Source organism: Hyla sarda, chromosome 4 (genome assembly GCF_029499605.1).
Source record: "Hyla sarda isolate aHylSar1 chromosome 4, aHylSar1.hap1, whole genome shotgun sequence".
Lineage (NCBI taxonomy): Eukaryota > Metazoa > Chordata > Amphibia > Anura > Hylidae > Hyla > Hyla sarda.
The window spans coordinates 256077634-256103122 of record NC_079192.1 but is presented as its reverse complement, the minus strand read 5'-3'; the positions used below and the strand labels follow the sequence as shown (position 1 = coordinate 256103122).

The 25489-nt window shown below is 43.6% G+C and overlaps 1 protein-coding gene across 2 annotated transcripts in view; it reads left to right on the top strand.

The window, feature by feature from the left end:
- Positions 1-25489, top strand: part of NELL2 (neural EGFL like 2) — a 360426-nt gene that overhangs the window by 276936 nt on the left and 58001 nt on the right. For both annotated transcript variants that reach the window (XM_056573979.1, XM_056573978.1), the window contains exon 13: positions 3691-3816. In XM_056573979.1, coding sequence (XP_056429954.1) covers positions 3691-3816 — 126 coding nt within the window. The remainder of the gene's footprint in view (positions 1-3690; positions 3817-25489) is intronic.

The window sequence follows — 25489 nt, the reverse complement described above, 5'->3', positions numbered from 1 at the left end:
ACAGCGTTATACACAGTATGCATGCAATAGAGTTCATTCAATTGTGCCAAGATGCAGCCATTCTTAAATATCATGGTTGGAAAATGTAATTAATTTAAGAACATTTTAGAACTTTGTTTCCCCCTTTTGATCCAGAATAAGAGAAGAAACCTGTAAGGAATTAACTCATCTGTCCAAAAAAGGATTACACATTATAGTGCATAGAAGTATCTGAGGTGATCCATACAGTACTTTATGCAGTCCCACTCATTATGCACAAAAGAAAGAAAACTTGTGATAAACCGTAGAATCTGCTGCTGCACATACATTACATTGCAAGTCATTGTACAACCCTACTGTGCCAGCCAAATTATTGCCCTAAGATTCAAACAGATGATCATGAACTGTTATCAGAGGAGGTATGATATAAGCTAGTAAAGATATATCTAATGCATGTAGATAGATAGATGTATCTCAGGACTTTGTACTTGACATTCAGACATGACCATATAACTGGTCTAGAAGATCAGAGCACAGATGGTTGTCAAGTTATAACATTAATGTATCTTGTCAGCATCCAATCGATTCCTAAATCATCATAAGTAAATTAGACTGGACGCAATGATAGTACAGCCAGATGCTCAACGCACTGAAGCCTAGACAGAACCTAAATTGAGCAACATATAATGGCTAAATTGTGGCTAAGACGGAAAATGCACAGAAAAGAGGAGGGTTTTCAAATAAAAATATAACAACTTATTTTTAGCTGTAGTATAAAATGAGTGAGTGGCTGTCCGAAGTATAGTGCAGAGATGCGAGCGCAGGAGAAATCCGCTCCATCTCTGCAATAGACAGGACGATCACATTGGGTGTCAGTAGTGATACCCGCTGTGATCTGTTCTTACCTGCAGGTACTACTACTCCCATCATGGAGCACACTCTTCTACATGCTGGGAGCTGTTGTACCTGCATTTATAGACAGATCGCAGCGAGTGTAACTTCTGAAACCTGTTGCGATCTGTCTATTAATGCAGGTACTACAGCTCCCATCCTGGAGCAGAGTGTGCTCCATGTTGAAAGTAGTAGTACCTGCAGTTAAGGAAAGATCACAGCGGATGTCACTCCTGACACCCGCTGTGATCCTCCTGTATAATGTATAGATGCGGCCGGCACTCTTCTATGGGCCCCTTCACTGACGTATATATACACATAATCATATATCCCACAGAGAGTTGTGATTGGCTGGAACCATCTGGCAAATCACAGCTCTCTGCGGGAAATAAGAATAGGTTTATATACAGTGGGGATCAAAAGTTTGGGCACCACAGGTAAAATTTTGTATTAATGTGCATAAAGAAGCCAAGGAAAGATGGAAAAATCTCCAAAAGGCAAAAAATTACAGATAAGACATTCTTATAATATGTCAACAAAAGTTAGATTTTATTTCCATCATTTACACTTTCAAAATAACAGAAAACAAAAAAATGGTGTCTGCAAAAGTTTGGGCACCCTGCAGAATTTATAGCATGCTCTGGCCCTTTGCAAAGCTGGGACCTGCCAGTGTCATGTATTGTTCTTAATTATCATCTGGGAAGACCAAGTGATGTCAATCTCAAAGGTTTTAAATGCCCAGACTCATCTGACCTTGCCCGAACAATCAGCACCATGGGTTCTTCTAAGCAGTTGTCTAGAAATCAGAAAATAGTTGACGCTCACAAAATTGGAGAAGGCTATAAGAAGATAGCAAAACGTTTTCATATCTCAATATCCTCTGTTCGGAATGTAATTAAGAAATGGCAGTCATCAGGAACAGTGGAAGTTAAAGCAAGATCTGCAAGACCAAGAAGGATTGTGAGAAAAACTATTCAAAACCCATGTTTGACTGCACAATCCCTCCGGAAAGATCTGGCAGACACTGGAGTTGTGGTACACTATTCCACTATAAAGAGATACTTGTACAAATATGTTCTTCATGGAAGAGTCATCAGAAGAAAACCTCTTCTATGTCCTCAACACAAAAATCAGTGTTTGCAAATGAACATATAGACAAGCTTGATGCATTTTGGAAACAAGTTCTGTGGACCGATGAGGTTAAAATTGAACTTTTTGGCCGGAATGAGCAAAGGTACGTTTGGAGAAGAAGGGGAACAGAATTTTATGAAAAGAACCTCTGTCCAACTGTTAAGCATGGGGGTGGATCAATCATTCTTTGGGGTTGTATTGCAGCCAGTGGCACAGGGAACATCTCACGAGTAGAAGGAAAAATGGATTCAATAAAATTTCAGCAAATTTTGGATGCTAACTTGATGCCATCTGTGAAAAAGCTGAAGTTAAAGAGAGGATGGCTTCTACAAATGGATAATGATCCTAAACACACCTCAAAATCCACGGGGGATTACATCAAAAGGCATAAACTGAAGGTTTTGCCATGGCTTTAACAATCTCCTGACCTCAACATAATTGAAAATCTATGGATAGACCTTAAAAGAGCAGTGCGTGACAGACATCCCTGAAATCTCAAAGAACTGGAAGACTTTTGTAAGGAAGAATGGGCAAAGATACCTCAAAAAAGAATTGAAAGACTCTTGGCTGGCTACGAAAAGCGTTTACAAGCTGTGATACTTGCCAAAGGGGGCAGTACAAGATATTAACTCTGCAGGGTGCCCAAACTTTTGCAGTAGCCATTTTTTTGTTTTCTGTTATTTTGAAAGGGTAAATCATGGAAATAAAATCAAACTTTTGTTGACAAATTATAAGAATTTCTAATCTGTAATTTGATGCCTTTGGGAGATTTTTCCATCTTTCCTTGGCTTCTTTATGCACATTAATACAAATTTTTACCTGTGGTGCCCAAACTTTTTATCCCCACTGTATGTGTGTTACAGCAAGGCAAAGTGTTCTACACTCCTATTGAGGCTCTCTCTAGGCCAGAAATAGCAGTTTTTAATAGAGATTATCCATGAATAAATACAGATCAAACGAAACTTTTTCAGAATATTTAGCGTATCGGACGAATCAAATTTTTCAAACATTCACTCATCTCTAGTGATGCCATTGTACAAATAACGGTTTGCTACAGATCTTGGATTCAATAGATTATAGAAAACAGTCCTGCTGTATGATACAATTCAGCATATAGACCTTGACTTAAAAATGTGTAAAGTTGTTATGTGCCACAGGCTATTGTGCATTCTAAATGTAGTCTCTTGAGAAGCTCTTGTTCAGACCTTCACCTCAGACATGTTAATTATTAATAACAGTACCTCCTTCTCGGGAAGCAACAGCAACATAATAAAGCAAGCTATGCCCCATTTGTTAAGACTCAGTACATTATCACTGCACTTGTATTTTATGTATATTATGTTTTACAAGATATCTTTTTTGCATTAATACACGCTTTAACAACGATTGTCATTATTGATAAAATCTTATGTTGAAAGGGGTATTTCAACTTATAACACTTTTCCCCTATTCTATTCCCTATTCTTGAGATAGTGGAGATAGAGGGGTCTGAGCGGTAAAACCTCTCTATCACCTGACACCAGGATAGAGGATAAATGTTATAAATTGAAATACCCTTCAATTGTGTTTTTATTCAACGTAGTAAATTTCAATGCACCTGAATCTTAATTCTAATAGAAAATTGTCCAATATATACATGTATAATGCAAAACATTCTAATGTTTGTTTTTCCTCTTTATAAATGATCAGATATTGATGAGTGTGCTGAAGGTCGCCACTACTGTCGGGAGAATACTATTTGTGTGAATACACCAGGATCATTCATGTGCATTTGCCAAACAGGCTACATTAAAATTGATGACTATTCCTGCACAGGTATGGACAAAATTAAGTTTCTATATATATATATTTTTTTTAAATGTGTGCAAATTACTGGCTTTGTTAGAATATATGGGAGGTAGCTTGACTCTATATACTGATACTTGTATGAAAAAAAATATGCTAATTTGCTATTATAGCTGCATTGTGAGACAGAGCCATCGACAGAAAGAAACACAACAAAGTTGCTGGATGATCTAGTAGGTATTGTATCTCATTCCAGTGTCTGATTTACAGTTTATACTGCTCAGTACTGCTCTATCTTATCCTCCATACTGCTCCTGAGGGTGAGCTATAGATATACAGTATAAGGGAGCAGAATCCACTCTTCTGAGTTTGTGTAGTTTGTAGTAGACATCATAGCAACAAGTCTCTATCACTAGTGATGTCGCGAACATAACATTTTCGGTTCGTGAACCGCGAACTTCCGCAAAAGTTCGCGAACCGGGCGAACCGCCATTGACTTCAATGGGCAGGCGAATTTCTGGCCACAATAGTTATTTAAAAGTTGTTTCAAGGGGACTAACACCTGGACTGTGGCATACCGGAGTGGGATCCATGGCAAAACTCCGATGGAAAATTACATAGTTGATGCAGAGTCTGGTTTTAATCCATAAAGGGCATAAATCACCTATTATTCCTAAATGGTTTGGAATAACATGCTTTAGCCCCCTTTAGGCAGCACATAGAGCCCCCCTTTAGGCATCACATAGTTAGATTCCCCCCTTTAGACAGCACATTGATTCCCCCATATTAGGCAGCACATAGTTAGAGCCTCCCTTTAGGCAGCACATAGATTCCCCCATGTTAGACAGCACATAGAGCCCCCCTTTAGGCAGCACATAGATTCCCCCATATTAGGCAGCACATAGTTAGAGCCTCCCTTTAGGCAGCACACAGATTCCCCCATATTAGGCAGCACATAGATTCCCCCATATTAGGCAGCACATAGTTAGAGCCCCCCTTTAGGCAGCACATCCAAGGCCCCAGCGCTGCAAGTCAGCAGTGCTAACCTCTGAGCCACCATACTACCCTTGCCATACATCTAATATGCACGGTTGCTAAAATGGACAAAGATGTCAGCAGAGAGTACCAGAAAAAATAGGCATGTTCACATGGCTCAAAAATTTGGTATTGTTGCAGCCGCAGCTGTAGCAACGCCCAGAAAAATTGCGGCAGCATAAAAAGTGCAGCGCCAGAGGCCAGAAAAATTAGGCATGTACACATGGCTGAAAAATAAGAACAAGCGCATATCCAAGAGTCCAGAAGACTTTATAATGCAGGACAGAGAAACACACAAAGAAATGATTTTCTAAATAAAAATTTTCATCAAATAAAGAAACAGTTCATCCCTCTCTGTATTTTATTTTTGAAAATGTAAGTTTAAAAATCACACTCAACAATCTTTCCTTGCTGTAATGGTTAGTACTCTGGAAAATTCAAGTTTAAATGATCAGAAAGTCCAGAAGACTCTATGATGCAGGACGGTGAAAATCACAGAGAAATCCTTTTCAAAATAAAATTTTTCATCAAATCAAGATGAAAGCAGCGGCCAGAAAAATTGCAGCAGCAGAAAAAGTGCAGGACCAGAGGCCAGAAAAATTAGGCATGTACACATGGCTGAAATATAAGAACAAGCTCATATCCAAGAGTCCAGAAGACTCTATAATGCAGGATGGAGAAACAGACAAAGAAATTATTTTCTAAATAAAATTTTTCATCAAATAAAGAAACAGAGTTCTTCACTCTCTGTATTTTACTTTTTAAAATTTAAGTAAAAAAATCACACGCAGCAAGTTTTCCTTTGTGTAACAGTTAGTACTCTTGAAAATTCAAGTTTAAATTATCATAAAGTCCAGAAGACTCTATAATGCTGGACAGTGGTGCGGTGTGACTCTCCGCTTTGAGGCAATTCAACCCCAAGATGGTGTGACACTGCCGTATCCGGGATGTGGAATAGCACCTGTGGAGCTGGGGGGGGGGGTGCCGGTGATGTGGAGCAAGACGCAGCAGTGGAAGAGGACTCGGCTGAGGAGGTTATGGAAGAGGATGGAGTAGGAGGAGTAGAGAAGGTAGCAGCAGGCCTGCCTGAAAGTCGTGGCGGTGTCACCAACTCCTCTGCAGAGCCACGCATTCCATGCTTGGCTTGGCAGCCGTCACCAGGTTTACCCAATGCGCAGTGTAGGTGATATACCTGCCCTGACCTTGCTTTGCAGACCAGGTATCAGTGGTCAGATGGACCCTTGCCCCCCTGGTGAGATGGACCATGCCAGACATGCCATAATTTCCTTTTGCACAATGGAGAAAAGGTTGGGGATTGCCTTTTGCGCAAAAAAATTTCGGCCGGGTACCTTCCACTGCGGGCAGATGAGCAGGAACTGCTCAAGGCGAGAGACGGAGAGGCGGATGGTTGAGGAGGGCAGCAGTGGTTGACCTGGCTGAAGATGCTGGACCAGGAGGAGGATGGCGGCTTTGACTTTGTGTGCTGCTTGTACTGACGTGTTGATCCCATAGGCGTTTGTGATGTGACATCATGTGCCTTCGCAAAGCAGTTGTGCCTAGGTGGGTGTTGGACTTCCCACGACTCAGTTTCTTCTGGCACAGGTTGCAAATGGCCTCGCTGTTGTCAGAGGCAGAGACACAAAAAAAATGCCACACTGCTGAGCTCTGCGATGATGGCTTTCTGGTGGTGGCAACAGCATGCATTGATTGGCGTCCCGTCTGGCTGACCCCGGGTGCCGATGCATCCTGTCTGACTGTGCCACTAGCTCCTTGCGTCGACCTCCCCTGCTTCCAACTCGTCTCCTCCTCCTCTCTGTCTCCCCATCGGAACTTTCCCCCTCTTCTTCTCTTCTAGCTGGCACCCACGTGGCATCCACGGACACATCGTCATCATCAACACCTTCAACGCTATCTGACACCTCAAGAAAGGAAGCAGCGGGTACAACATCATCATCACACCGTACGTCCATGTGTTTAATGCTGCCTGACTGAGACATATCCCTGTTAACTACATCCTCTGGCAATAATGGTTGTGCATCACTCATGTCTTCAAACTGATGTGTAAATAACTCCTCTGACGGATTAAGTAAAGCTGCTGTGGTGCTAGTGTTGGTGGTGGCGGCAGGCGGGCAAGTGGTAGCATGAGAGGTGCCCGAAGCTAAGCTAGAGGAGGAGAAGGATGGTGCGTCAAGGTTCCGAGCAAAAGCTTTAGTAGTAGATTGGGTGTCTTGTGATAGCCAGTCAACTAAGTCCTCAGAACTTTGGGGGTTCAGGGTATGTGGCCTCTGAACAATGGCCATTCTAGGGCCAAAGGGAATCCCAGCACCACGAAGGCCCCTGCGGGGTGGCCTTCCTCTGCCTGTCATTTTTTTGGTTACATTTACACAAGTGTCACACCTAATGTGATTTGCACTAGAGTGACACAATTCGCCCTGCAGGCAAGAAAAATGGCAACAGTGACGTGAACTAACAGTGACGACTGATTTTATTTAACAGTCAAAAAAGGTATTTTTTTTAATTTGCACAACTGTCACACCTAATGTGATTTGCACTAGGGTGACACAATTTGCCCTACAGGCAGGAAAAATGGCAACTGTGACGTGAACTAACAGTGACGACTGATTTTATTTAACAGCCCAAAAAGTTTTTTTTTTTTATTTGCACAACTATCACACCTAATGTGATTTGCACTAGCGTGACAATGAGCAAAGAAAGTTGCCAGCGGAGTTCCCCTTTTATGCAGTGGTCCCCAACCAGGGTGTCTCCAGCTGTTGCAAAACACACGGATTTATATATTTCAGCCCTTTGAATATTGTAGTAGTTAGTTGCTTTAAAGAAAAAAAGCTTGCCAGCGGAGTTCCCCTTTTAAGCAGTGGTCCCCAACCAGGGTACCTACAGCTGTTGCAAAACACATGGACTGATATCTTTCAGCCCTTTGAATACTGTAGTAGATAGTTGCTTGAAGGAACTTAAGTTTGATTCTGGAGTACCCCTTTTAACCAGCAGTTCCCTCCCGACCAGGGTGCCTCCAGCTGTTGCAAGACTAACGGACTGATATCTTCAACCCTTTGAATACTGTAGTAGTTAGTTGCTTTAAAGAAAAAAAGTTTGCCAGCGGAGTTCCCCTTTTAAGCAGTGGTCCCCAACCAGGGTGCCTACAGCTGTTACAAAACACATGGACTGATATCTTTCAGCCCTTTGAATACTGTAGTAGTTAGTTGCTTGAAGGAACTTAACCCCTTCAGGACGGAGCCCATTTTGGCCTTAAGGACCGGAGCGTTTTTTGCACATCTGACCACTGTCACTTTAAACATTAATAACTCTGGAATGCTTTTAGTTATCATTCTGATTCCGAGATTGTTTTTTCGTGACATATTCTACTTTAACATAGTGGTAAATTTTTGTCAATACTTGCATCCTTTCTTGGTGAAAAATCCGTAAATTTGATGAAAAATTTGAAAATTTTGCATTTTTCTAACTTTGAAGCTCTCTGCTTGTAAGGAAAATGGATATTCCGAATACATATTTTTTTGGTTCACATATACAATATGTCTACTTTATGTTTGCATCATAAAATTGACGTGTTTTTACTTTTGGAAGACACCAGAGGGCTTCAACGGTCAGCAGCAATTTTCCGATTTTTCACAAAATTTTCAAACTCAGTATTTTTCAGGGACCAGTTCAGGTTTGAAGTGGATTTGAAGGGTCTTCATATTAGAAATACCCCATAAATGACCCCATTATAAAAACTACACCCCCCAAAGTATTCAAAATGACATTCAGTCAGCGTTTTAACCCTTTAGGTGTTTCACACGAATAGCAGCAAAGTGAAGGAGAAAATTCACAATCTTCATTTTTTACACTCACATGTTCTTGTAGACCCAATTTTAGAATTTTTACAAGGGGTAAAAGGACAAATTTTTTACTTGTATTTGTAGCCCAATTTCTCTCGAGTAAGGACATACCTCATATGTCTAGGTAAAGTGTTCGGCGGGCGCAGTAGAGGGCTCAGAAGGGAAGGAGCGACAAGGGGATTTTGGAGAGTACGTTTTTCTGAAATGGTTTTTGGGGGGCATGTTACCTTTAGGAAGCCCTTATGGTGCCAGAACAGCAAAAAAAAACCACATGGCATACCATTTTGGAAACTAGACCCCTCGGGGAATGTAACATGGGATAAAGTGAACCTTAATACCCCACAGGTGTTTCACGACTTTTGCAAATGTAAAAAAAAAAAAAAATTTTACCTAAAATGCTTGTTTTCCCAAAAAATTTTTATTTTTAAAAAGGGTAATAGCAGAAAATACCCCTAAAAATTTGAAGCCCAATTTCTCCCAATTCAGAAAACACCCCATATGGGGGTGAAAAGTGCTCTGCTGGTGCACTACAGGTCTCGGAAGAGAAGGAGTCACATTTGGCTTTTTGAACGCAAATTTTTCTCTGGGGGCATGCCGCATTTAGGAAGCCCCTATGGTGCCAGGACAGCAAAAAAAAAACACATGGCATACCATTTTGGAAACTAGACCCCTCGGGGAACGTAACAAGGGGTTAAGTGAACCTTTATACCCCACAGGTGTTTCACGACTTTTGCATATGTAAAAAAAAATTTTTTTTTTTACCTAAAATGCTTGTTTTCCCAAAAATTTTACATTTTTAAAAAGGGTAAAAGCAGAAAATACCCCCCAAAATTTGTAACACAATTTCTCCCGAGTACGGCGATACCCCATATGTGACCCTAAACTGTTGCCTTGAAATACGACAGGGCTCCAAAGTGAGAGCGCCATGCGCATTTGAGGCCTAAATTAGGGATTGCATAGGGGTGGACATAGGGGTATTCTACGCTAGTGATTCCCGAACAGGGTGCCTCCAGCTGTTGCAAAACTCCCAGCATGCCTGGACAGTCATCGGCTGTCCGACAATACTGGGAGTTGTTTTGCAACGGCTGGAGGCTCCGTTCTGGAAACAGTGGCGTACCAGACGTTTTTCATTTTTATTGGGATGGGGAGGGGGGCTGTGTAGGGGTATGTGTATACGTAGTGTTTTTTACTTTTTATTTTATTTTTTGTGGTAGTGTAGTGTAGTGTTTTTAGGGTACAGTCGCACGGGCGGGGGTTCACAGTAGTTTCTCGCTGGCAATTTGAGCTGCAGCAGAAAGTTTGCGGCAGCTCAAATTTGCAGCCAGATACTTACTGTAATCCTCCGCCCATGTGAGTGTACCCTGTACGTTCACATTGGGGGGGACATCCAGCTGTTGCATAACTACAACTCCCAGCATGCCCGTTGGCTGTCGGTGACTGCTGAGAGTTGCAGTTTTGCAACAACTGTAGGCACACTGGTTATGTATCACTGAGTTTGTGACCTAACTCAGTGTTTCACAACCAGTGTGCCTCCAGCTGTTGCAAAACTACAACTCCCAGCATGTACGGTGCATGGTGTACGGTGACTGCTGAGAGTTGTAGTTTGCAACAGCTGGAAGCACACCGGTCGTGAAACACTGAGTTAGGTAAAAAGAAACTCTGAGTTTCACAACCAGTGTGCCTTCAGCTGTTGCAAAACTACAACTCTCAGCAGTCACCGACAGCCAACGGGCATGCTGGGAGTTGTAGTTATGCAACCAGCAGATGCACCACTACAACTCCCAGCATGCACTTTAGCTGTTTGTGCAAGCTGGGAGTTGTAGTAATACAACAGCTGAAGGTACACTTTTCCATAGAAAGAATGTGCCTCCAGCTGTTGCAAAACCATAAGTCCCAGCATGCCCATAAGGGAATGCTGGGAGTTGTGGTGGTCTGCCTCCTGCTGTTGCATAACTACAGCTCCCAGCATGCCCTTTTTGCATGCTGGGAGCTGTTGCTAAGCAACAGCAGGAGGCTGTCACTCACCTCCAACGATCCAGACGCTGCAGGTCAGTCCCGCCGCCGCAGCTGCTCCTGGGGCCCCGATCCCAACAGGGGCGCCGGGGATCGGGGTCCCCAGCACCCGTGGTGCACGTCCCGCACCCGCTCACGTCCTCCAGAAGAGGGGCGGAGCGGGTGTGGGAGTGACACGCGCAGCAGGCGCCCTGATTGGTCGGCCGGTAATCCGGCCGACGAATCAGGGCGATCGTGAGGTGGCACCAGTGCCACCTCACCCCTGCAGGCTCTGGCTGTTCGGGGCCGTCAGAGACGGCCCCGAACAGCCAGTAATTCCGGGTCATCGGGTCACTGGAGACCCGATTGACCCGGAATCGCCGCAGATCGCTGGACTGAATTGTCCAGCGATCTGCGGCGATCGCCGACATGGGGGGGCATAATGACCCCCCTGGGCGATATGCCGGGATGCCTGCTGAACGATTTCAGCAGGCATCCGGCTCCGGTCCCCAACCGGCTAGCGGTGGGGGCCGGAATTCCCACGGGCGTATGGATACGCCCTCGGTCCTTAAGGACTCGGGATGCAGGGCGTATCCATACGCCCTATGTCCTGAAGAGGTTAAGTTTGATTCTGGAGTACCCCTTTTAACCAGCGGTTCCCTCCCAGCCAGGACTGAAATCTTTCAGCCCTAAAAAGGCCTTTTTTGGGTGCTGTCCTTAAAGCAGATGTTACACTAGTGCTTTAGGAGTAAACAGAACCCTGAATACACCACCTAGCAGCAACCTAGCTATCGCTTTCCCTATACAGCAGGACCAACTTCTCTAACCCTCCACTTCCTAAGCCTGCAGCATGCTGAATGAGGCTAAAATGGCGTCCGTGCAAGAGGTAGGAGGATCTGGAAGGGAGGCACTGATGCTGATTGGCTGTAATGTGTCTGCTGACTCTGACTCACAGGGTCAAAGTTTACTGCAATGTTAAAGTATTGGGCACGGATCGAACTTCACATATGTGCGCCCGGCGATGCGAATGCGAACATGCGAAATTCGCCAGGTACTGTTCGCCGGCGAACAATTCGCGACATCTCTATCTACCACTAGAGACAAGTGAAAACTTGTGAAAATGCCATATAAAAGTTATATAGTGACCAGAAATAGCGCTATTCCTCTTGTACATATACATAACAGCTTAATCTGAAGACAGCTCAGAGCAGGACCTGTCTACTTAGCCAATCACTGGTTAAGATGGGACACTACTGCAGCCAATGATTGGCAAGCTCTTATTTTGGAAGCAAACAGAATATACGAGCGATGGAGGACCAGAAGCAGACAAAAGTTTTTGGATTTTTTCTTGGCCACACTTGAATTCTTCTACGTGGTATTGCTAAAATCAGAAGAATCCTGTTAAAATGTGACCTATAAAATGGGTGCAACACATTGGGCCCTTTCTGTGTCTATTCAATTTACCTCAAAGCATTGTACCTGGCAATGAGTAGAATGAATGCATACATCCAATAATTGCTTTGGCTGCATGATATGTGTTTAAATTTTGCAACTTCTGGGCCCAAGACTTCAGTGGTCAGGTTATGGATTTGCCAGAAGTCCCATTGACTTGCATGGAGCTTTTGGCAAATCTGTATCCTGATTCCTGAAGCCTTTTGAAATTCTCAGACTTAATAGCCCTAGACTTGTGATATACTGCCACTGGAGCCATTATCAGATGTACACTTTAAAGTGACCCTGTCATTTAAAAAACATTTTTTACATGTTACTGAAACATGTCAATAGTTTTGATCTGTCAGGCTGTTATCTCAGAACTGAGATTCTATCAGTAGAATTAGTGAGGAGAAATGCCTCACTCTCCAGCATGAAGTGATCTCCGTGTAACTCTACTAGATGGTCCAATTAAAGGTCTATTCAGCCTTTTAGTAAGGCTGGACAGAGATCACTGCAAGACAGCGTGCTTCTTCCCACTCGTTCAACTGATGGGTAGGAGTCTCAGCACTAAGACCCTGACCGATCAAAACTTTTGACATATCTCTGTGGCATGTCTAAAATGTGTTTTAATGACAGGAACACTTTAAACTCCAAACCTCACTGCGTAGGCATTGGCTTCAGTAAACGGTGTTTACAGCAGTTGCTCAGGTAAGGGATATTAACATCTTATATATACAAGATCTTAAAGGGGTACTCCGGCGCTAAGACATCTTATCCCCTATCCAAAGAATAGAGGATCAGATGCCTGATCGCAGGGGTCCCGCCGCTGGGGACCCCCGTGATCTTGCACGCAGCACCCCGTTTCAATCAGTCCCAGGAGCATGTTTGCTCCGGGTCTGATTACTGGCGATCACGGGGCCGGAGCACTGTGACATCACGGCCCCGCCCCTGTGTGACATCACACTCCGTCCACTCAATACAAGCCTATGGGAGGGGGCGTGCCTATCCTTTGGATAGGGGATAAGATGTCTTAGCGCCGGAGTACCCCTTTAAGTTACTTTGCATATTTGATGTAGCCAGCTATGAACTATACAGCTAACTCATTACTGAAAAGCAATTAAAAATATCTGCAGGCAATACTAGTAAGATGAATCCTTTGATCACTAAAGGCCCTTAGTGCTTTTTTGGTGTTGTGATTTGACAGAAATTGTAACACATGGCTGGTTTTGTAGGAAGCAAATGGAAAAGCTGTTTCTCTTTTATGGAATTTATGCTTTTATCTGTGTACAGGAAGTACAGAAAATGAATAGTACATTTCCAGTAGTAATTTAAATAACAATATAAATGTAAAATGAAGTAAAAGCTTGCAACCTTATTATATGTTGTATTAAACCCTTTGCAGAGGAAATTGTGTTTTTTTTTCTCTGCACTGATTTAATTTTACTTTTGTATGACTTATTCACTATATTAAATATTTTAAGACATTGTAATGAAAAAAGTAAAATCACTCTTTGCGGCATCCTAGGATCTCCTTCCTGCGGTAAGATATGTTTCTTACACCACTAGGGGGATTCCAGACCACTCTGCTGTTTTGGTAAGCCTACACTAAGGCCCTACTCCCCCTTCCCATATCTGGCGCTTGCACCCTGGGTGTCTACAGGCCGGGGCAGTTGTAGAGGCTCTGTGGGTTGTTCTTGCTGTCTATTGGGAGTATAATGCTGCTTATCCTGACCCCTTAGTTCAATGGGATGCATACAAAGCCACGATTAGAAAGCCTTTATAGCGGGAGTTGGGGGCCAGCGGAAACTTTGTCATAGATGCAGGTGCAGGAGGTGGGTGTTCTGGAGGCAGAGTATGTTAGCAACCCCTCTCCTGAGACTGAGAGGGCATGGGCCAAAGCTGAAAGATTCCTGTAAGTTGTTCAGAAGGATAGGGTCCAGTTGTGGTAAGCAGATAGGGAAGCTGTCCTCTTTGAATTCGGGGAGAAAAATTGTAAACTGTTGGCATATTTGGCGAGGGTTAGTCACCCTGAATCACCTGTATTAAGGGCTGCGACGGTGCTATGGTGGTAGACCCTCAGCTGATCAACTCTGTTTTTAGGGACTTTTACTCCTCTTTGTATGCTGCCCCTTCTTTGCCCTGTCAATGGGAAATGTTGTTCTTCTTACGTGATTTGTCCCTTCTCACACTTAGTCATGTACAGGCGGCGGTGCTAGATCTCCCCTTTACAATTGAAGAGGTGGAACAGGCTATACTTGATCTTCCCCATGGGAAGACCCCTGGTTTAGATGGGATGATAGTGGATTGGTATAGGATGAATGAGGAGCCACTGGCCCCTATACTCCTTAACTTGTTTCACTCGATAGCTGCGGCCGATGCTCTTCTGGACTCTATGCAGGAGGCGCTGATTGTGGTGCTCCCTAAGCCTTGGAAGGACCCATTGCTGCCTGATTCTTATAGACCCATTTCCTTGTTGAATGTTGATATTAAGATCTTGTCTAGAGTGTTGGCTACTTGCCTATATGGGTAATTATGCTATCATTCATCCTGACCAAACTGGGTTTATGCCGGGTAGGGCTTCAGATGTTAATGTGAAGCACCTGCAAAATAACATGGCTGTGGTGGGGGAGGGCTTTCCTACTGGAGTGGTACTTAGTCTGGATATTTACAAAGCCTTTGACTCTGTCTTATGGCCTTCTCTGTGGGAGGTTCTAGGTGTGTTTGGGTTTGGTCCCTGATTTGCACTTGGGTCTGCTTGCTATATGATGGTCATAGGGCCCGTATTTGCACTAACTTAGATGTTTCTGCTCCCTTTCTCCTGTGCCGTGGTATGAGGAAGAGGTGCCCGCTATCTCCCTTCCTTTTTTCGCTGGCGATGGAGCCTTTAGCAGCAGCTATTCTTGGGGACCCTGCTATCTGTGGTATTCCCAGGGTATCCATTTTAGATAAGGTTTCCCTTTATGAGGATGACACCCTGGTATAGTTAGCGGATGCCGAGGGTTCACTCTTGTCCCTTACTGATCTGCTTGACCAGTTTAGTTCAATTTTGGGCTTACAGGTCAACTGGACTAAATCATCCCTAATGGCACTTTCATCTGGAGTTCCCCTCCCAACCTCCCTCCTGGCTGGGGAGCAGGTGGTTTCTCGCTTTAGATACTTAGGGGTGGCTGTAACTGAGTCCCTCATGGATTATTTGCACCTTAAACTTGGAGCCACTTCTACGCTCCACTGTGGAGCGACTGGCGGCCTGGTCCTCACTCCCCCCTCTCCCTAGCCAGCAGGATCAATATTTTTAAAAGGATTTACCTCCTTACATTCCTCGACCAGTTTCATTTAACTCCCATGATTCCCCCTAGGAAGTATTTTAACACACTGTGTGGTGTTCTGGGATCCTTCTACTGGCAGGGAAAGTCTCCCAGACTTGGTCAGGGTCTTCTCCAGGCTCCTAAGTGGCACAGCGGCTTAGCTTCCCCTGATGTTTATAACTACTTTCTTGCCTCCCATTTGGTATATGCAGCGTGGTGGCTCGATCTGGATCTGTCCTACTCAGCAATGGTCTTCGCTGGAGCGATTATGGGTTCCTATGAAGCTCTTACTAACACTCTCTACAGGTATCATTCTCAATCCTCTTTTCCTATTCCCCTTCAGTCTGTTGCTAAAGTGTGCTCCATGGTGTCAAGTAACTTTCCACAGCCTTTGGCATCTCCTAGAGCACCCTTCTGGGGGAACATACATTTACCTCACCTGTATGGGTTACAGGATGCCAGGTTCTGGAGTTTTCATGGTGTCTAATTTGTGATCAACTTGTTTGGAGAGGATCAAGTTTTCTTGTCCTTTTCAGACATGAAGGAACGTTATGGTATGCCTGGAAATGCCTTCTTTAGGTATCTTCAGCTCAGGAATGCTGTTCAGGCGCAGTTTGGCTCCTTGACGTTTACTCCGATATTTTCCGAGGTGGAGCTTTTCCTGGGCACCACGGATCTCTCTAAACCCTTGACTCAGGCCTATGCTCTCCTGCAGACTCTGGGGCCAGGTCTGTTCTCACAATCATTTTCTAAATGGATGGCTAATATCCTGGATCTGTCTGAGGAGCAGTGGAAGGAGGTTGAAGGCTCTTATTATTCTTCAGTAGTCAGTGGTAGAGATATGCTGATACAATCGAGGTCCGTTTTATGATTGTATTATACCCCTGCTAAGCTGAAGCGAATTGGTGTTTTGCAATCTGATTTGTGTTTCTCCTGTTCGTGTGAAGTAGGTTCTTTTTTGCATGCTGTGTGGGAGTATCCAGTCATTGCTCTCTTCTGGAGGGAGGTGATAGGGTTTCTGGCTGATAATCTGGACTTTCCTTTTCTACTCATCACTGTGGTATGCCTGCTGGAAGTCATAAATAAGGTGGTTTTTAGTTCACATAGACGCCTATTGATTTGCTTTCTGCTGTTCTGTGCCTGTAAAGTGGTTGTGATGACCTGGAAGGATACCTCCCCTCCCCCACTGTCTCGTTGGCTGACTCTGGTCAACAAGTATGTCCCATTATACCAGACTCTTTATGTGAGTCGTAAGTGTCCAAAAAAATTTGACAAGGTATGGACCTGGCTTCTGCTTGATGTGTCAGTGGATCCCCCAGGTGGATTGTCCCAGTAGTTTCCTATAGGCACTGTTGCTCTCAATAGTGTGTGTGTGTGTGTGTGGGGGGGGGGGGGGGGGGGGGTTGGGGTTACCGGGATGTGTTTTTGTGTGTATGTGAGTGTGTTAGTATGTGTTGGGCTTTCTCCGGTTGGGTCTTAGATACACTCTTATGTTTTCCTGAGCAATTTCCCATATGTTCTACGCTGGAACTGGTCTCTGGGTCCTATGGAGTTTATTGTATTTGTTGTATTTTGTTCCACCGTGGGTGGTGTTTCTTACTTTAATTACAACATTTTTATAAATGTTTTTTTTTTTTAAAAAGGAAAGGAAAATGTAAACAGTCATGTTATTTATGTGGACTTTCGGATTATATAAAAAAAAAGGGGAATAAAAGGACTCTTTTAGGCAACCCATCTCTCTTTGTAGTTTAGTCTATATATCTTCCCTTTTAAACATACTGACCTTGTCATTTGACTTTCCTTTAGTATTTAAAAAAACATTTGAAGCAGCCATGGTAGATCAATGTATGTAAGAAAAAGACACCAGTGGCTTGAATTTATGCCCTGACATTAGATTGCTCGAAAATGTTGTACAAATGACTTCCCCGGGTGATATACCTTTTGACATCTTGTAGCACCTAGACCACCAGGATAAATTAAAAAAAGGGATTCCTGCACCAAGGTCAGATACTTTCAGCTCTAATGAGTCTTTTTCTAACAAGAACTAGAACATATTGAAGGACATTTACCAAAAGTGGAAGGAAGGAGAAAGTTGAGTAGTTACCCTAGCAACCAAAATTTGTCTTACACTAAGAAGCAGACTAAGAAGCAGAGTTTAACTCCTTAAGGACACAGGACCTGTACACCCTGCGCCCACTCCCCTTCTATGACGCAGGCTCAGGAGTTGAGTGTGCGTCATAGCGGAGTGGTCCCAGAGGCTATCAGCCACTGGGACTCGTGTCTAATTCTGGACATTGCAGATTGCAGTGATGCCTGGCATTAACCCCATAAACACTGCAATGAAAGTTGCCACGATCAAAGTAGTGCAAAAAAATTAGCACTTGCACATCCCCGTAGACTGTAAAATAAAAAAAAAGTTATAGGGGTCAGAAGTGGACAATTTTAAACATACTAATTTTCATGCAAAAAGTTATAATTCTTTAACAGAAGTAAAACAAAATCAAACCTATATAAGTTGGGTATCATTTTAATTGTATGGACCTACAGAATAAAGGTAAGGTGTCATTGTTTACTGAAGACTGCAATACGTAGAAATGGCAGCCGCTAAAAATTACAAAATGGCATTTTTTTTTTACAATTTTGTCCCACAAATAAATATATTTTTTGTTTCTCCATAGACTTTGTGTTGAATTAATTGATATCCTTACAGAATAAAATTGGTTGTGCAAAAAACAAGCCCTCATATAGGTCTGTAGGTGGAAAACTGAAAGTATTATGATTTTTAGAAGGTGAGGAGGAAAAAGCGAAAGTGCAAAAAAAAATCTAGGTGTTTGCCATTCTTTGAAAAATTGTATTCAGCCATCAACAAAATGCCACATTTTGACCTATGTAGAATATTATTCAAGCTTGAGACAGGCTAGCATTGTACTACACACCACAGTGCAACATTGTAATACACACCCTACAAGAAAGAACATGGCTTTTGAAGTAATATACAAGTAGCTAACCTAAACTTAAAAGAAGTGGGGAAGATTTACTAAAACTGCCTTATACCAGGCAATCTAAAAAGGCACCAAATTCAGCACAGTGGCGGCACCAAATTCAGCACAGTGGCTCATGCTGTTTGATTCATATGGCACATTAGACACTTTTAGCTAACTTTACACCACCTATACTTTAATTTCGGCAGGTGATGTTGTATTCCACAATCCTGTACTTTTCACTCTGGCCACTGAGCTTTCAAGCTGACACATCCCGTTCTGTAGAAGTCATATTTCAGCAATCATCTCATTACATTTACAAGATAATGAATAAATGCAAAACCTTAGACAACTAGATGTATCTGGTTGTGTTCAGTTTTAATCCGGTACGTTTTTTCCCTTGCACAAAACCGTGGTCTGCTACGGTTTTGGGCATGGGACTGTCCGTTTTTTGAATCTTTTTCAATGGTTTTAAAAACCGTATATGGGTTTTATAACATTGCAGACGTCTTTGAGTCAGTCTAAGACTACAGGTTCCCATGGTTCATGTTGTTACTGTAAAACATATAATAGAATGCTATTAATGTAGCAGCTCAATAAAGTGGACTGCCCCCATAATCATGTACAGAAAATTGAAATAAAAATGCATTTAAAAAAATTATCAGACTGAAAAGTTTTGGAGTTTAACTTGAAGTATGTGGTAGGCACTTTATATACAATGCATTTAGAAAATGTTCAGACCCTTTCACTTTTTTCACATTCTATTGTTATGTTGCGACCCTCTACTAAAATTTAAAAAAAATCTATTTTGCCCATATAATTCTGTACTCTATACCCACCCCATAATGAGGTTGTGAAAATAAAATTTGAAGCGCACCAGTCAAATCACAGAAAAAAATTATGCTTATATATATTGCTCATTAGGTTTTGCAGATTTTGGTCTTTTTTTACGTGTCTAGCTATTGTAATTGGCTCACAAATCCCTCCGTTCTGCTGCTGACTCATTCTGACATCCACTGTTCAGGATGGGGCATGTCCTAAGAAAGCACTGAGCCCATTCTCACTCACTATTCATTCACTTCCTCACTGAGTCTGCTCTGCTGTGCTTTGCTGGGTCTCTTCATCCAATCATTGCAGGTTGCTCTCTACCTCCCTCATCTCTGTTTTCATGCTGCAGTCTAATAGGACAGGAGTGAGCACAGAGTAGGTGCTAGTCCTGCCCTAACTTACTGGACTTTATCCCAGCATGTACTTCAGCTGGAACAAAGATGATGCTGCGGCCGGACAGGACCATGTTCTTGATAGTAGATATACTTTTTTGGAAGTCATGATTTCTAAAAAGAAAAGATGATATTTTTTTATAAGTAAAGGTTAATGGATCAGAATCCATCCACCTGTAGTACAATCAGATGATTGGACATGATTTGGAAAGACATAACCCTGTCTATATAAGGTCTCACAGTGGATATTTATTTCAGCTGCACTGAATGTTTCCAAGAGACCAGTGGCCTCCATAATTCTTAAGTAAAAGAAATCTCAAACAATGAGGACTCCAGCCCTGTAGTTGTGACCGTTCAGACACAGGGAGAACATCGCTCTGTGCAGCTGGCACAGTTGGGTGTCTGCATGAGAGATTGCGTGGGTCCCCAGCGGCGGGACCCCGGTAATCAGACATCTTACCCTATTTTTTGAATAGGGGATCAGATGTCTTGGGGCCGGAGTACCCCTTTAACTAAGTTCAGGGTCTGAATACTTTTTTCCAATGCAATTTTTTAGTTTTTCCTTTTAAATAAATTAGCAGAGATTTGTAACATTCTATTTTCACTTTTTCATTGGGGGGTATTGAGTGCAGAATGAGTGGGGAAACTTGTTTCGAAAACTCTTTGTATTTCTCTATTTAAAACCTAAACAACCCTAAAGCATAATGTATTTGTTTTTTATTGTACCAAGGATAACTGCTAAAAAGGCTGATGGGCTCAGCAGACCTGTTACCCATAATCACCAGAGAAAATGTATTGCCAGCAACATTAATTACAGATGGTAATTGGTGTCATTTACCTTGTTATAGACCAATGGATGTGACGAACTTGGGACCAACCATCTGTCACACGCTGTTAATTTTCAAGATATGGGATTTCATCACTGCACAGGGTAGCTGCTGATAAAGAAATTAACAATATCACCAGTGACATCTAGGCTTTATGAGCCTTGATTCTACATGAAAAATGCAGCTGCTATATTTCCATGTTTTTAATAGCAATAGATGGATGGATAAATATGGCTGCAAGATAACTTTCAGGTCCTAATATTGAGAATAGTAGAAAAGAGAAAAACAGGGAGCGCTCCCTTGAGTAGTATATCTGTTGATGTGCTCCCTTCACCACACCAATGTGATATACTGATCTGATGTGTAGTCACAGTGCTTAGGTGTGAACAATAAATAGCAGATAGATGATGCTCTTTGGAGCTGCTGCACTCTGACCGGATCCAACTCCTGAATGGAGCGGATTATCAATAGAAGAAACACAAATAAATAGGCTGTCTAAGAGGTGCTGCTTGTGTCATGGACAGAATAAGACCCAGGCAAGCACAGGAACAACATATCATTTATTTAGCACATTAAGGATGATGTGTTTCGGCATCGGCTCGTGCCTTCCTCAGGTCCACCAATATATTCCCCAAGTGGTTAGTTTAACAGAACAGGCAGCTGGTACGGAGATCCTGCTTTAGTGCTTTGCCGTTGCTGACAAAAGTGACTAACAACAGTATCTTTAAAGTTCAACTTAAACAGTAAAAGTTAACAGCACACAGGAAATGTTGTATCTCAATTCTCTTACTTGGGATATTGGAATTGTATTGAGACTACTAGTCATTTGATTTTTATATATTTTTCATTTTAGCAAAGTTCCTTATTATAGTCGCTGAAAGCCACAATGAATAAAAGACCTACATAATCGTAATACAATATATTACAGGGAAAAGAACTCTCCCAACTGCGATAAAGCTGCTTTAGAATTGCAGATTATCGAAGAAAATATTATTAGTGATTATGTAAAGTACAAGGTACTAATACCCCTGCAGATGAAAGGTCTGCAGTAAAGAGGATAAGCTGTAGAATGACTTAAAACTGTGATTTCAAAACTACTACATGGCATATAGTAATGTGGGCTTGAAAGCTATACATTACAGATATTATAATCTGCAATGCAAAGTATACATACACCGGGTAATTCAAAAAGGACTTTATGGGACAATGGGAAATTATAGCCTTGGCTTTCAAACCCAGGAGAATATAACCAAAATGTATTAACATAAGAAGACACACTATCCTAGTTTTATCTATGCACTACAAATGTTCAAAGTGATTTCCATTGGTGACACAGAAGATGTCTAGAAGATAGCCAGGTCTGTCTATAGAGGTGCCAGAATATCCTTGGACTCTACTGTTTTAATGATTTGTTATCTCAGCTACACCGAGTCCTTGATGTATCCTCACAGAAAGAATGTACATTGTGTTCGATCTGGTATTCATGGAGGCCAGAGCAACATTGCCGAAACATTGTTTTTTGCATGGCCTTTCTAATGTGGCTCTTGAAAATGAAAAATTGATTTCAGTCACTGACCATTGATGTTACTTTTATTGCAGGCCTTTCCTTTTGCACAATGCATTTTAAATCACACAGTCTCTCTCTCTCTCTCTCTCTCTCTCTCTCCCCCCCCCCCCCCTCTCCTTTTTCATTGTTTTACATAGCCTTTCAAATTTAACAGGCTAAAAAGTAATGGGACAATTGATAATAAGCAGTTTCATGGTCCAGTGCGATCTGTTGTTTTTATTAATTCAAAACAAATGAAGGAGTTAAAAGTTCTAAAGTTGGTTCCAATGTTAAATTTGCATTTGTTAGCTGTTCTTGAGGACTCTCCATATATGGTCCACGGAGGTGTCCGTGCAAATGAAGAGGCCACCCTCCAATCAAACTGGGAAAAAAAAATCTACTATAGGCATGGCGGAAACTTTAGGAGTAGCCAAATTTGCATTTTTGCATATTCTTAAAAAAGGAAACTGGTGAGTTCACCAAACAATTATGCTTGAAAACATGGAAAAAGTATTCTTTGACAGATGCATCAAAGATTAAAGGGGTATTCCTATCTGCAAGATCATATTCTAAGTTATAGTTCATATAAAGTTATACACTTTAGCTACATTTCCTGTCCTGAACGTACCTCCTCCCACTTATTTTCAAGTGAGGGTAGATTGGTGGATGACAGGAGCTCACTGATTCCCCTACTCTGCCACCTTATCTGTTTGTAAACATTATCATTGATGACTCCGGGCACAGTACAAGTCATCTGTGAGTGTGCAGAGCTCTGACCTGATACTGTGGGGAATTGGAGGTGACAGGGGACTAGGAAAGACAAGTTTGTGTGGGACAGCAGTAAAATATTGTAATTCGGGCCAGCAGGGACCTCTACAGAGAGATCGTGGCCTGAACTGGCAACTAATTGAAATGCCCCTCCCCATCAGGAAGAGAGCAGGACAGAGCAGTGCACTGAGCTCAAACATTCAGGTGGGACAACCCCTTTAACTTGTACCAGAATGAATGATGGAAAGAGAGCAGTATGATAATGGAAAAAAAAAGACCATGATCCTTAGCATATCACACCATCTGTCAAATATTGTGGAAGCAATGTTATGACTGCTAAAGGAGCTGGATTACTGGTATTTATTAATATTGTGATTGTGAATAGGTATAGCAGGATTAATTGCAAAGTATATAGATCTATACTTTATGTGCAGATTTAGTCAAATGTTGTCTTTGAGGGCCAGACTCTCTGCTACCCTACCAAACTCATTTGGTTGACAAAAGATCTTAAAGGTCAGAAACATTGGATCATCTTCACATTTCTGGAACTGGAATAAACTTGCACTAAATTTTCATATAAAATAAAAATGGAACAACACTATTTCTTAATCAGTTAAGGGTAGTACTGCATAGAAAGTATTATTGTCACGATGCCGGCTGGCAGGAGGTGGATCCTCTGTGCCAGAGAGGGATTGGCGTGGACCGTGCTAGTGGACCGGTTCTAAGTCACTACTGGTTTTCACCAGAGCCCGCCGCAAAGCGGGATGGTCTTGCTGCGGTGGTAGTGACCAGGTCGTATCCACTAGCAACGGCTCAACCTCTCTGACTGCTGAAGATAGGTGCGGTACAAGGGAGTAGACAGAAGCAAGGTCGGACGTAGCAGAAGGTCGGGGCAGGCAGCAAGGATCGTAGTCAGGGGCAACGGCAGGAGGTCTGGAACACAGGCTAGGAACACACAAGGGAACGCTTTCACTAGGCACAAGGGCAACAAGATCCGGCGAGGGAGTGCAGGGGAAGTGAGGTATATATATGGAGTGCACAGGTGAACACACTAATTAGAACCACTGCGCCAATCAGCGGCGCAGTGGCCCTTTAAATCGCAGAGACCCGGCGCGCGCGCGCCCTAGGGAGCGGGGCCGCGCGCGCCGGGACAGGACCGACGGAGAGCGAGTCAGGTACGGGAGCCGGGGTGCGCATCGCGAGCGGGCGCCACCCGCATCGCGAATCGCATCCCGGCTGGAGGCGGTACCGCAGCGCACCCGGTCAGTGGATCTGACCGGGGCGCTGCAGCAACGAGGATGAGGCGAGCGCTCCGGGGAGGAACGGGGACCCGGAGCGCTCGGCGTAACAGTACCCCCCCCCTTTGGTCTCCCCCTCTTCTTGGGGCCAAAGAACCTGAGGAACAAAAACTCAATTTTTTCGTGATGAGGTCCGATGCACATTAGGAGGGGTTCCGTGCGGTAACGCACGGCACAGTCCAATCTTTCATTGTTAACACAATTGATGTAGAGGGGTCTGGCGAGACTGGTCACAGGGACGTTGAACCTGTTGATAAGAGAGGCCAAAAAAAATTTTCCTGCAGATCCGGAATCCAAGAAGGCCATAGTAGAGAAGGAGAAGGTAGAGGCAGATATCCGCACAGGCACAGTAAGGCGTGGAGAAGCAGAATTGACATCAAGAACTGTGTCACCTTTGTGCGGAGTCAGCGTACGTCTTTCCAGGTGGGGAGGACGGATAGGACAATCCTTCAGGAAATGTTCGGTACCGGCATAGTACAGGCAAAGATTCTCCATGCGGCGTCGTGTCCTCTCTTGAGGTGTCAAGCGAGACCGGTCAACTTGCATAGCCTCCACGGCGGGAGGCACAGGAACGGATTGCAGAGGACCAGAGGAGAGAGGAGCCGGGGGGAAAAAACGCCTCGTGCGAACAAAGTCCATATCCAGGCGGAGCTCCAGACGCCATCCGGAAGAACGCATGTCAATGCGAGTGGCAAGATGAATGAGTTCATGTAGGTTAGCAGGAGTTTCTCGTGCGGCCAGAACATCTTTAATGTTGCTGGATAGACCTTTTTTAAAGGTCGCGCAGAGGACCTCACTATTCCAGGACAACTCGGAAGCAAGAGCACGGAACTGAATGGCGTACTCGCCAACGGAAGAAACACCCTGGGCCAGGTTCAGCAGGGCAGTCTCGGCAGAAGAAGCTCGGGCAGGCTCCTCGAAGACACCACGGACCTCAGCGAAGAAGGACTGGACTGTGGCTGTGGCAGGATCATTGCGGTCCCAGAGCGGTGTGGCCCAAGACAAGGCCTTTCCAGAAAGGAGACCACGGCAGAGTCTAGAGTCCCCATCAAATTTGTCCGGCAGGGACAAGCAGGGGTTAGGAGCGGACGGACGCTGGGGAGGAGTTGCAGGAGCCGGCGGAGGAGATGGTTGTTCCAGTTGCAGCTGCCGTGTCAGTGACAGCAGCTGCTGTAACTGTGACTTCAGTTGCTGTGTCACGGTGGTCAAGCATGCCAGCTGGTGATTTCGTTGGGTGATCATCGTGGAAATGTCGGCAAGACTTGACAGCGGCACCTCAGCGGAATCCATGGCCGGATCTACTGTCACGATGCCGGCTGGCAGGAGGTGGATCCTCTGTGCCAGAGAGGGATTGGCGTGGACCGTGCTAGTGGACCGGTTCTAAGTCACTACTGGTTTTCACCAGAGCCCGCCGCAAAGCGGGATGGTCTTGCTGCGGCGGTA